This window comes from Triturus cristatus, chromosome 6 (genome assembly GCF_964204655.1).
Source record: "Triturus cristatus chromosome 6, aTriCri1.1, whole genome shotgun sequence".
In the NCBI taxonomy this organism is placed as follows: Eukaryota; Metazoa; Chordata; class Amphibia; order Caudata; family Salamandridae; genus Triturus; species Triturus cristatus.
This window is the reverse complement of record NC_140589.1, coordinates 1,723,981,571-1,723,993,932: the sequence shown is the minus strand read 5'-3', so window position 1 is coordinate 1,723,993,932 and position 12,362 is coordinate 1,723,981,571. Positions and strand designations below refer to the sequence as shown.

The 12,362-nt window shown below is 43.7% G+C and overlaps 1 protein-coding gene across 2 annotated transcripts in view; it reads left to right on the top strand.

Annotated features, from left to right (window-relative positions):
• The window catches only part of RAB3GAP2 (RAB3 GTPase activating non-catalytic protein subunit 2), a 687,447-nt gene that overhangs the window by 250,355 nt on the left and 424,730 nt on the right, over positions 1 to 12,362 (top strand). For both annotated transcript variants that reach the window (XM_085612952.1, XM_085612951.1), the window contains exon 13: positions 138 to 277. In XM_085612952.1, the coding sequence (XP_085469078.1) occupies positions 138 to 277 (140 nt within the window). The remainder of the gene's footprint in view (positions 1 to 137; positions 278 to 12,362) is intronic.

Below are 12,362 nucleotides of genomic sequence, written 5' to 3'. Positions count from 1 at the left end.
TCTTTAGTTTATGTAACTCCAAAACATAAGGCTTTAAGATGAACTTGGTTATGATCTAGAAGATGTCACTTTATTTTCTTTATATCATCCTTATTATTCATGTTCACTCTTCTATGATGCCTTCCTTTTAATACCAGGTTCGGACTTCCAGATTCTAGGCGTCATGGTGAAAGTATTTGTTTGTCTCCATGCAACACCCTGGCAGCAGTGACAGATGATTTTGGAAGAGTCATTTTGTTGGATGTGGGGAGAGGCCTTGCCATACGCATGTGGAAAGGTAATGTATATGACACTAAATTAACTTCTCCTTTGCTAACCCTGTCTTCTAGAAAAAGAAAATCTAGGTATCCGTATAATGTTGTCTACACAGAAAGTTAGTTCGGTAGCAAAAACAAAACAAATAATGGCGAATAGAATTGCCAAGTCTTGTGCCCAAGCTATTTTATATTCATACATACTCTGCTATTGGATTCTGTTGGAGACCATGGAAGTGGCCAGCTGTACTCATTCTGGCGATCTTTTCCGAACTGCTCCCTTCCTGCTTTGCTGCTTGCTGACGCTCATACCCTGTTCCTGAAGCAGCGGGTGGAGTCTTGTGTGGCAGCCTTGTTGCGGTTGCCGCATGGTGCGGAGTGCAGCCTGATCCTTAGAGCAATCTTGTGTCCTACAATCTGCAGTTTGTTTTGGGCCGCTTGGCTCTACCTGATTCCAATTTGCCCTCCTTATCCTCACAGCAGCACAAATCGGTGCTGGCCATTGGGGGCTCTTTGGAGCTGTCCCAGTGCCCATCTTACCTGACAGATTTTGTCCCTTGTTTGGGACTGCACCAAACCTGTGTTGGAGGACCTTGGTGGTTTTGGTCAATGCGTCCTTTGCAGGGGGCTTTTCTGGTGGTAGTGTTGGGTGGAGCTTCGGGGAGCTTGGGGAGTGTCTCCTGCTGGGCCCCGTCGCTTATCTCTGTGTGCAGTTCAGAGTAGGAGGGCGGGAGGGAAAAAGGGGGGCTGTGGGGCAGCTTGTCGGCTGTAGGGGTAGCTTGTCGGCTGTAGGGGTTTCAAGTTGCCCTGGGACAGCAATCACTTCCGTTCCCTGCCATGCTGTGCAGCAGGGGAAAGTATTGCGAAGGCGGCCCTGGGTCACTTTCTAGTCTGGGAGGTTGAAATGAGCACAAGAGATTATTACTGGCTGCAACCTCTTGTTGATTCTTTGTGTGATTTGGTGCTCCTTCCACCATATTTGTTTGTATATTAGGAATAAACATTTTCGAAAAAGTAGTTGAATAGTTAACAGACTAACAGTCTATTGATTTAGAAACCTAGACCCTCGTGGAAGATGAGATTTGGTCGCCTTAGAACTTTACCTACTCTATCGAGCAAACAGAAGTAAGAGGAGGTCCCTGGGGCAAACAGTAGGTGTGTCTGATGGGTACAAGTCACTGCTTCAACGCAAAACACATACAACATCGTGTGCTTCGATTTGATAAAAGCAATTTTTAACACCAGCTTTAACTCCAGAAAAAAGGACACCTGACCCTCTTCATTCGTCCCTATTGCTAAAAGAAGTAGCGCAAATGAAGCAAATCAGTGCCCAGGAGGAATGACAAGCTAATTTGGAAAACATTCATTGGATCAACCAGCCTCCTTGTCTTACAGTCAATTCATCTACCATGAGCTGCCATAATTTAAACAAAAAAAAAACAAAGGCAAGTGCTACAGAAAGGGTGGTGGTTTAGAAGGAAACTGTCCTGTTTTTGCACTCACAGATCAGTCAATGTAACAAGTGGAGGATGATGGCATATGGGTGCTCCCATAACGACTAGTGGGACACTGCACTTTAGTCCTGCAGTGGACTTGTTTCTTCATGTAAAAAATAGCTATGGTTTCCTTCAGGAACTAGAAGTATCTACAAATTTGGCAACTTGGAAAGCTGTCCTTGACTTCCTTGACGCAGCAGTGAAGGCACTGATAAATGAGACCTTCAATTTGACATTTTGCAGAATGTAGCAACACATATTGCAGGAATAGATAATAAGTTGAACCGCCTGAAAGAGCCATGCATTGGGGAAAGTGAAAGTCAGTACAATCTAGTAATTTTTGTTTGTGTTCCCCAATAATCAACAAATTAGAAGTTCTTCCGAATATTCTAAAAGAACTGGTAGAGGAGGTGAAAGTTATAACTAGACCGTCCACCCCCAACAGTAGTAATCGGTGCAGGCAATGAACCAATTAAATTAGTGTCATCAACAAGGGTAGAGAATTGTCCAATAGCTGAGCAAGGCAACGATGGTAAATTGAGTTGTAAAACCCTGCAAAAAAATGAGTAGTAAAATTACATCTCCAAAATAAATAACGTTCACACAATCTTAGTACATAAACCCCGTACATTGTGGAACTTTTCTTATTAAAAATCCTGACAAATTTGAAAGAGAATGACTATAGTGAAGGGGGTCTGCAAAGCCTCACTAAATAGCTCAGAGAATGTATGTAAGCCATTGTATTTAAGCATGAACGGAAAAGACGCCATAGGACATATTATAAAAAAGGTCTTCCTGCACTAAATATTAATTAACAGGCTAAATGTCCTAAGTTTTCTCCGATTTCCAGTGTAGTGGTGGAAATATAACCCCCTGACATTAGCCCAATCTGGACCTTTAAAACCTGATGTAAAAGAGCAGCTCTTGCAATCGCAACAGGTTTAAGGGAAAAAGGATTTAATGCAGGTGGCTCCTTTTACACAGCCTTCTCAGGGGAATAGGGATTCCTTATCCATCAACTTGACCATACCTAGGGTACAAAAGCAGCCTTCAAGTAAGGTAGTCTTTTTGATAGTGAACCCCTTTTACTCTGTTATCACTACTAAATATTCCGGGTTTGGGTCAATCACTACTGATCAGCCGGGGGAGCAGGAAATGTTTGCAACATCGACACGCAAGGAAACAGTGAGGGGTCAGTGCTTGGCTTTAGTGGAATCAAAGCAATTACAGGAAGGGAAATTACGGTCTCAATCCAATATATCACCATTGCACCAATCAAGTGTCCAATGTCACAAAAATCTGGCAAATATAGCTAACACTTTTATACAATCTAGTAAACAAATTCTTCATCATATACAAGTCTGAGGGATATTTTATATATGGGCAACATCTTGAGGCTTTTAAAAGCAATCAAAGCCCTTGCTCATTTTAACACAACTACCACTGAATTGATAGAATGTATTCAATCCAGCCACCCAAATGGAAATGAAACTACTGTGGTGACCTGGTCTCTCTTAATGTTGCAAAAGAAGTGTATGCACAGAATTGGGGTATTGTTTTGTGTCCAGAAGAACTTCCCAAGTATCTTTCTGCCTTCAATATATTTCAACCAGAATTCACCAGAGCAAGGGTTTACACGATGGGGTAATCTGAATTATGGTCCCTTGCTAGAAAATAATACAACATTCAATTACCTATAACAATTTACTTTGGTAGCAGTCAGCCCAGGCATTTCAGGATAGAAGAAGTTCAGACACAGGAAGGTTGTGACTGGAGTTGGCTCCTTGTGGCCTCGGGTAATAAGGGGAACAATTGACAAAAGTCAAATCCAATCTCCCAAAAATTGTTAAAAATATGCTCATGGAATCTTGGAGGTCTGTCCCGCCTGTTAGTGGATACAGAGGTTTTGGCATAACTTTGACCTCTTGGTTTTCCAAGAAACATGGGCCAAAGGATTTTGTCCCTTATTAGGTTACATTGAATAATGTGTACCCGCAACTAGAATGCACAATAAAGGTCAGTCAAGGGGAGGTCTTGTCTTGCTATTTATGTAACGTCAAACGTGAAATGAGAAACTGTTGACATGAATAGACACTCAATATGGGTGTTGGGGATCAAGATTAAGAACTGGTCAGATGACCATCAAGGATCCCTTTAGATAATCTTGAATGTTAACTGTAATCATCAAGTCGCAAGAATAAAGATGTCTCTGGACATGCTTGAGGAAACTATAACTGACCTAAAGTTGTTATATCCTGAGGCTCATTGATTGTTAACAGGTGATTTTAATTTATATGTAATATCTGACATTGATGAGTCTGAGTAGGCGACTGGTCAAAATCAGTTATGGAGCATACCTTTACCCGTATTTTCCTCACAAGCCAAGAAAAAAGATAAATATGGTAAGCTGCTTCCTGATTTGTGTCAAGCAGCAGATATGAGAGTACGAAATTGTCGTTTTAAAAATCATCAAATTGCAGCTCTCCCACTTTTAATACCCTCCTCAGCCTCTGTCATTGATTGCATGCTAAGTTTAAACTTGTTAAGGCCTTTACTTCCTATATAATAAATACCAGAATGGAGCACAACCACTAACCTCAGCTGATTTCTATAGCAATAAAACCTTCTCTTTGTTAGAGAGCAACATCTGATGATCGGTGGATCAAATACCTTTAATTTAAAAAAAACTAAGGTGGTTTAGTCCTATTAAGAAGCAAATTGTGGTACGAGCAATCACATTTTTCTCACTTGGAGTACTGACAAAAATATAGCACTCACAACCCATGTGTGCTCTGCAACTTGGTCTAAATTCACAGATCTATGTTTGTGCAATTTGATCCTAATGTAAAGTCAGAACCTTGGAAATATCTTCTTGTGTGAGGAACAATTGGTGGTTTTCAACAACACTGTTTCTTCAAAAGAGAGAATTGAATGTTGAGAGGAGAAGATTAAACAAATGCTCCCTTGAAGGAAGACTCTTGCAGTTTTTGCAAATTCAAGACCTACGATCTTCTTTTCAAAAAAGCAATCTGGGAAGCTAAGCATGTTGCTTTGAATAAAACCTGGGCTATACTTTACTTTTGTTGCACTACCAACAATAATAAAATATTTTGGAACTTTATAAACAGCATAACAACATGGATCATCCATACGAATATTGAAAATATACCTGTGGGTGTCTGGATTAAACATATTGAACAACTTTACAATAACCATCTTTTCGTAGTGTCTGACCAAGGTTCAGTTGAAAACTCGAGTGAAGAGTCACCAAGAGTAACCAAGTTCACACTGTCATTATGGAGTCTAGAATAATGATTGCCTTTTCTCAAATGATATTCCTGACTCTGAGGTACAGTTTTATATCCAATTTTAAAATCTGGTCACTCAGGAAGTCCTGCAAATTATAGGCTAATTTGATGGATTGAGAGGCAAAAATTATTGCATCTTTGTTATTGAAGGACTTGGCATGGGCTGCTCGTTTTAAACTTATCCCAAAAGAATAGACTGGTTTCCTGAAAGGAAGTAGTACAATTTCTAACTTGACTGCTCTATCTATTCACTGACCAGACTGACCGTCACGCTTACATCGCGCTGGTCCTTGCAATTGATCGCTTCGCTGCAATCGCGCTGAATGTGTTTTAAATAATTTGTTACTCACTGTTATTTTTATTAAATTGTTTGGATCGTCCCCCACTGACCGCATTGCCTGCACCTTAAAAACATTGTGAGCACCATTCACCACTTGGGTGTTTGTTTCCCTGCACGAGCGCCATCTTGGGAGTAGGGCTCAGACGCCACCAAGACGTTTCACGGGGCTGCGCTCTAGTTCGAGCGAGCACCGCTTGGCAAACGGTATTTAGGGGCCATTTGGGCGTCGCGCGGTCAACAGACTGACCGTCACGCTTACATCGCGCTGGTCCTTGCAATTGATCGCTTCGCTGCAATCGCGCTGAATGTGTTTTAAATAATTTGTTACTCACTATTATTTTTATTAAATTGTTTGGATCGTCCCCCACTGACCGCATTGCCTGCACCTTAAAAACATTGTGAGCACCCTTCACCACTTGGGTGTTTGTTTCCCTGCACGAGCGCCATCTTGGGAGTAGGGCTCAGACGCCACCAAGACGTTTCACGGGGCTGCGCTCTAGTTCGAGCGAGCACCGCCTACCACACGCTATTTAAAGGCCATTATGGTCGCGCGCAGCGTACGCGCGCAGCGTCGCGCCGGAGGAGCGCCAGAGGAAAGCCCGTCTGTGCCCGTCGGGCCAGGACGGGCCGTAGCGCCTCCCCCCCCTGGTCGGCCGAGGGTCTACACTCCTGACACCCTTAGAGGACTCCATCAAGGGAGAACTACACCTGATGAGAGAACACTTGCCAGTCTTCGGTCGGAAGACCTATTACTGGTAGAGGCCACATCAGCCATCACAAGGTCACAGGGCCTGACAATTGCCTCACTCAACACACGATCCCTACAGAAACACCATCTAGAGGTGTTCGCTTTGTTGGACGAGGGTGAGATTGACATCTTAGCACTCTCTGAAACCTGGCTAGGGAGCTCCTCAACACCTGACACCATAGCGGCCTTACCGCCCAACTTCGATGCTCGGTGATATAACCGCCCTAAGGACAGCAGAGGGGGCGGGGTGGCTATCATGTTCAGAAGGAATCTCAAGGTAACACAAATCATCGCAGAAAGTTGTGCTGGAGCAGAAGTCCTAGGGATTAAAATATCATTAAAATCCTCATATATACTGCTTACTGTAGTATATCGTCCTCCGCAGAGCTCGCCGGAATTTAATGACGCCATCTTTGAGCTGCTGACCGATCTGGCATCCAGATATAAGGCCCTGGTAGTAGTGGGAGACTTTAATTATCACTGGGATGAGATCCCCAGGGAGCCCACGGCAGCTGAGTTTGGATCTAATCTTGCGACCCTTTCTCTAAACCAGCTGGTTATAGGGCCGACCCATGAAAAGGGACATACCCTCGATCTTGTCTGGTCCAACATGCCTCGAATGGAAATCCTAGGGGTCAGCCCCTGCATTTGGTCGGATCACTATCTAATCAAGTGCTGGGTCCCAGGGGAGCCTCTAACTGCGGCCCCTCCACAAACAAGGAGGAAGGTCCGTCCATGGAAGAAGATCGAGGCCGACTCCTTAGTTACAACTCTTCTCGCCTCCCCCCCTCCGAAGAGGACACAGGAGAACCTGGACGCAGAGACCTTGTCCATCATGACCTGGATCCGCTCTGCTTTAGACAAACTAGCCCCAGAACGTCTAGAGCTCACTCGGAAAAAAGGGAAAGGAGCTCCTTGGTTTGATGCATCCCTTAGGGAAAGGAAGCAAGCTCTCAGGAGGGTGGAGCGAAGCTGGAGACGGGATCACGGGCCTACAGAGGCACTAACATACAAGACTCTTCTGGCCAGCTATAAACGGGCCATCCTGGCTAGGAAAGCTGCCTTTTATGAAGGACGGATCAGGGAGGCAACGAATAAACAAAGGGAAACCTTTATTATTTTAAGGGAACTCACCCAACTGAATGACAAAAACAGCGGTCTGGCCCAGCCTGACTGCGACACCTTCCAAGGTTTCTTCCTCCAAAAGGTGCAGGACATCCTGTTGGATATCTCTACGCTCTCGGACAGCCTACCAACGCAACTTGGTACAGACAGCGTGCAGTCTGCGGGAGCTTTGTTCAAGTTCCCAACCATCAACGGAGAGCACTTGATAGAACTGGTTAGCCGTATAAAATCAGGATCCGCCAGTGATCCCTGCCCTCCGAAAATTTTCAAACTAGCCTTGCCAGGTATCCAATCCCAGCTCCTGCAGCTAATTAATGCTTCATTGGAAGCAGGTTATCTCCCAGCATCCCTGAAGGAGGCTAGGGTCTCCCCGCTTCTGAAGAAAGCAGGTACTGACCCTAAAGTACTAAAAAACTACAGGCCTATCTCTCAGCTGCCTTTCCTAAGCAAGATCCTGGAAAAACATGTCTTGAACATAGTTACCAACTACCTTGAGGAACACCATCTCCTACATGCCAGGCAGGCAGGATTCCGACCACAACATAGTACGGAACTGGTGATGGCCACGGTCACCGATGAGCTTAGAGTAAGAGCTGATAATAAACAACCTTGCTCTCTGATTCTGTTAGATCTCTCGGCAGCTTTCGATACGGTCAGCCATTCCATCTTGCTGAGCCGTATCGCGAAGCTGGGGATTGCTGGCCAGGCATACAAGTGGTTGGAGTCCTTCCTGTCGGGTCGTACTCAGAGGGTCCAGATGGGGGACCAGCTATCGGGGAGTAGGGATGTAACCTGGGGGGTGCCTCAAGGATCCGCACTCTCCCCCCTACTGTTTAATATCTATCTGCAACCCCTGATTGAGGAACTCGCGTGTAAGAACTGTGAGGTCTTTAACTACGCAGACGACACGCAGTTACTGGTCCAGCTGGGTGATACACCAGAGGCCCAGGAATCAGTCAGAGATCTTCTGAGATTCACGGTCAACTGGATGACTAACAACTTCCTTAAAGTTAATGCAGATAAAACGGAGGTTTTGGTGGTGACCAACACAGCCAATCCTTGGGATGACCTGTACTGGCCCCCAGAACTTGGCAAAACCCCCAGCCCTGGGACGGTAGTGAAGAGTCTTGGCCTAAAGATCGATGCGGCTCTCACTATGGCCCCCCAGGTGTCGGCTGTGGTGGGTTCCTGTACTGCCGTGATGCGGCAGCTGCGTAAACTTACTGCCATTCTCTCTGCCTCCACGCTGCAGACTATTGTCTCGGCAACGGTCATCTCGAGGCTAGATTATGGCAACGCTCTGTACCTGGGCCTGTCACAGAAGCTGATGAGGAAACTGCAAGTCGTGCAAAACGACGCTGCCAGACTGGTCTTTTCCCTTCCCAGAAGGGCACATGCATCCACTCTCCTTCGTAAACTGCATTGGCTTCCAGTGAAGCTCAGGGTCCATTTCAAAGGCCTCTGCATGGCCCATAAAGCACTTTTTGGCAATGCCCCGGAATATGTCAAACAGCGCCTGAGGAAGTATGTTCCCGTTAGGTCCCTACGTTCTGGGTTTGTCCCAAATCTGGTTCAACCCAGATTCAAATTAAAAACTAAAGGAGGTAGTGCTCTCTCAGTGCTCATTCCTCAACTCTGGAATGACCTTCCTTCTAGCCTGAAGGAGGAATTTAACCTTCTTTCCTTCAGGAAAAAACTGAAGACATTTTTGTTTGGCACAGTAACATCTTCGGCCTAATTGGAGTTGGCAGATGATTGGAAGGCGGTACGATGTTGTTGGTCGCCTGTTTAGCGCTTAGAGACCAGTGGTGATAAGCGCTCTATAAGAACCATATAACATAACATAACATAACATTCTTATTGAAAAATTCCATGTTGGGAAGCTTCCATAAATCTAGATTCTAGATCTAAAAACATCCTTTGATATAGTCCCGAGTCAAAGGCTGTGGGTTAAGCTAAAAAAATGTAATATCCCATCTACATTGTTGAGGGCAATTGAGATGCTAAACACAGACACATGGGTTGTAGTAAAGTTGGGGGATGGCTCTACTGTCTCAAATAGAGTTAAGACTTACACTGGGCTTAAACAGGGATGTGTCTTCACACCCTTATTGTTCAATCTATAAATAGCGGGCATAAATGATTGTTTTACTGATTTTTCTTTCAAACCTCCTCAATTAAACGGTCAGCCGATTTCAAGCCTCCAATATGCAATTGATATTGTACTGTTAAGCAAGACCCCGGTGGGTCTTCAGAGGACGTTGACCTCATTTGCCACATACATTGAATAAAATGGTAAATCATTTGAAAAAGACTAAGGTGCTGACTTTTGCTAATTGTTTAAAAAAAGCAGGCAATATGTTATCTAGAGGAAAACTTGGAAACAATCTCTAGTAATACTTATTTAGGTGTTAAGTTTGATAATCGGGATTATTTAAATTTACATTTGCAAGGAGTAAAAGCTGGGGTCTAATACCTTGTTGTTTGCTTTTGCTAGGCTTTAAAAGAAATTCTCCTTCATTTGAACCTATACGTAAACTTATAAGTGCAAAGCTTCTTCCGTCTTTGATGTATGAGTCTGAAATCTGCAAAGGGAAGGACTCAAAACTGCTGGATTCCATAGCTGCGTCCGTTTTTAAGTATATTTTCAGATAACCAAGGAGCACTTCACCAGCACAAGTACACCTGAAGTTCGGGCTTGGGTCACAGGAGTTAGCCCGGCGAGGTGCATATATCAAGTTTTGTAAAAGGATGAAGGAGGCACCAAAATGTTATTTGGACTGCCATATATGGAAGGAGATGGTGCATCCCAGTCTGGACAACACTCGGTGCAAATATTTTAAATCTCCATATACTGAGTTGGGTCTGGATGAACTTTGGTCTACGGCTGTCTCCCTTACTATTTTCAAATGGATGGTAAATAAAAGTGTAAAATTAGCCTCACATTTATTTGAGACAAAGCAGTTTTAGCCAAAAAAGCATGATTGGATTATTTTAAATTCCTATACTTCACCCGTTTCACAACAATATCTAAAAATGAAATTCTCAATTACCTTGGAGCAAAATTTTTATTACTTAGAATGGGTAATTTTCCATTTAAAGACTTGACCCCTGCATGAAAGCGCACCTGTATAGACCGAAAATGCAGACTCTGTCGACATGTTCAATTTGGGAAGTAAGAAGAAAGCATCTAATGTACTTATTCAAGGCACTTACACTAAACAGATAATGCTAGGTCAAACGGATATGCAGTGATACTTCTTATTGCTGGTTACAGGTGTGCTGTCCTTCATTCACCCCAAATAAAGGAAATGTTGTTAATAGTACTAATGTCCTGGGAGATCGTTTTTGCATTAAGTTAAGGTAGTTAACTTTTCACTATTTGAAGTGAAAATCCTGAAGACGGACTTAGGATTCCTCACTTCTGTAGTGGGGCTAAAGTAGCAAAAGGGTCAGCAGGGATCTGACACATCCTCATTCCTTGCAACTCCTCCCCTCGATCGCCACTGACTAAAAAATGCTCTAGTATGATCACTTCCAGACTTGGATACTTCTCTAGCACTGTTGCATTTTCCAGTCCAATTACATGAGTGAGCCTGGAAACATCTTTTTGTTGTTCCCCATATCTTTCACCATGAAGCAATGGAAGAAGGAACTTTTTGGTCAGCGGTAATCATTTTCATGCTTTGCTCTCCTGTGATCAGTCCTCCTTCTGTATGCTACAAGAAGAAAATGAACAAGGACATAAGCAAGAACAAACAGAAGGCTTAAATAATTATAGGACATAAGTGTGCTATCATTACTGCTGGTCTCTTCTTTCCTACCAGAATTTGATCTCCAACCTATTCTCTGTGTCTACTTACAATTTGTACACATCCTATAGGAGGTTCCCCTCATGCTTTCATACTCTGTCACCTGCCTTTTCTCCAGATGTCTTAGGCTTTTCCACCTATTCATGTACTCTACCTATTTTGACACCACCTCTTCTCCCTCCTTCTCCTCTTCTATTTCTCACCTACATCTAGGAATCCATATCTGTGGTGTTTAATGCATTCTTTATGTAGGAAAGGGTAGCACATTGCTGGGCATATCAGCTGTTTTCAGGATTTGCTTTGTATCCATGAGCAGAGAAATAAATCTTGCATCTTGCTTTTGGGCACAAACCATTTCAAAATTCCTGCTCTGACCATCCTGTCACCCTAGCCAGCTAGGTGCAGTACCATTTTGAGATCGGCCAATCCAAATGGTTAAAACTACTTTTATTTTCAGTATTTTGGATTGGCTGTCCAAGCAATCCAAACGATCCTTTGTTGTTGTATAATCCTCATTGACTGTTAGGCAGCTTTCAGTAAAATCATGGGTGGCCAGTGTTTCCCTAGACTGCGTAGGGCCAAGCTTTCGGAACACTTGTGGCATTCTTTAGTGGGGCATGAAGTATGCCATTCTTCCCAGACAACCCACAGATCACAACCTGCAAATCTAGCAGAGCATTAAAAAAAAAGTTTTATTTGCCTTTATTAAGCTACTTTTGCAAGATATGTTTGTCAAACAGCAGCATATAGTCTTAGACACACATTTCTTATTCAAACACCGCCCAACCACAAGGGGAAAATTAAAAACATTATCCTATACAAGGCACTCCCAATATATCAATAAGATAATGTAAATTGCCAGTATCTCTGTCCCATTGAGGCAAAAGCCTGCTGATGTGTCCATCTGAATCAGATCATCTAGTATTTTGGCTGGGCATCCTCTGGCCTTATAAACCTGCCCCTCCGCCAGGGCACACCTGTCCATCCATCCATCCACCCATCCACTCAGTCATAGAGGGAGAATTCACACTTCTCCATCTCCTTGCTGTGTCACGTTGTGCATTCAAGTAGCCCAATCCAGCCAACAGTTTAGTACTACGGTCACCATCCCAGCCATCCACCTTTGAGCACATCTGTGATCCAGGAAGTCTCTACCTCGAAGGACAAAGATGGAAACAGTGTCTAAGGCCGCCTCTGAAGTAGGCAGCGTCAATACCTAGCACATCTAACAAATAGTTTCATACAATAATATTCAAAGCCCTACAGGCACCAGATTTGA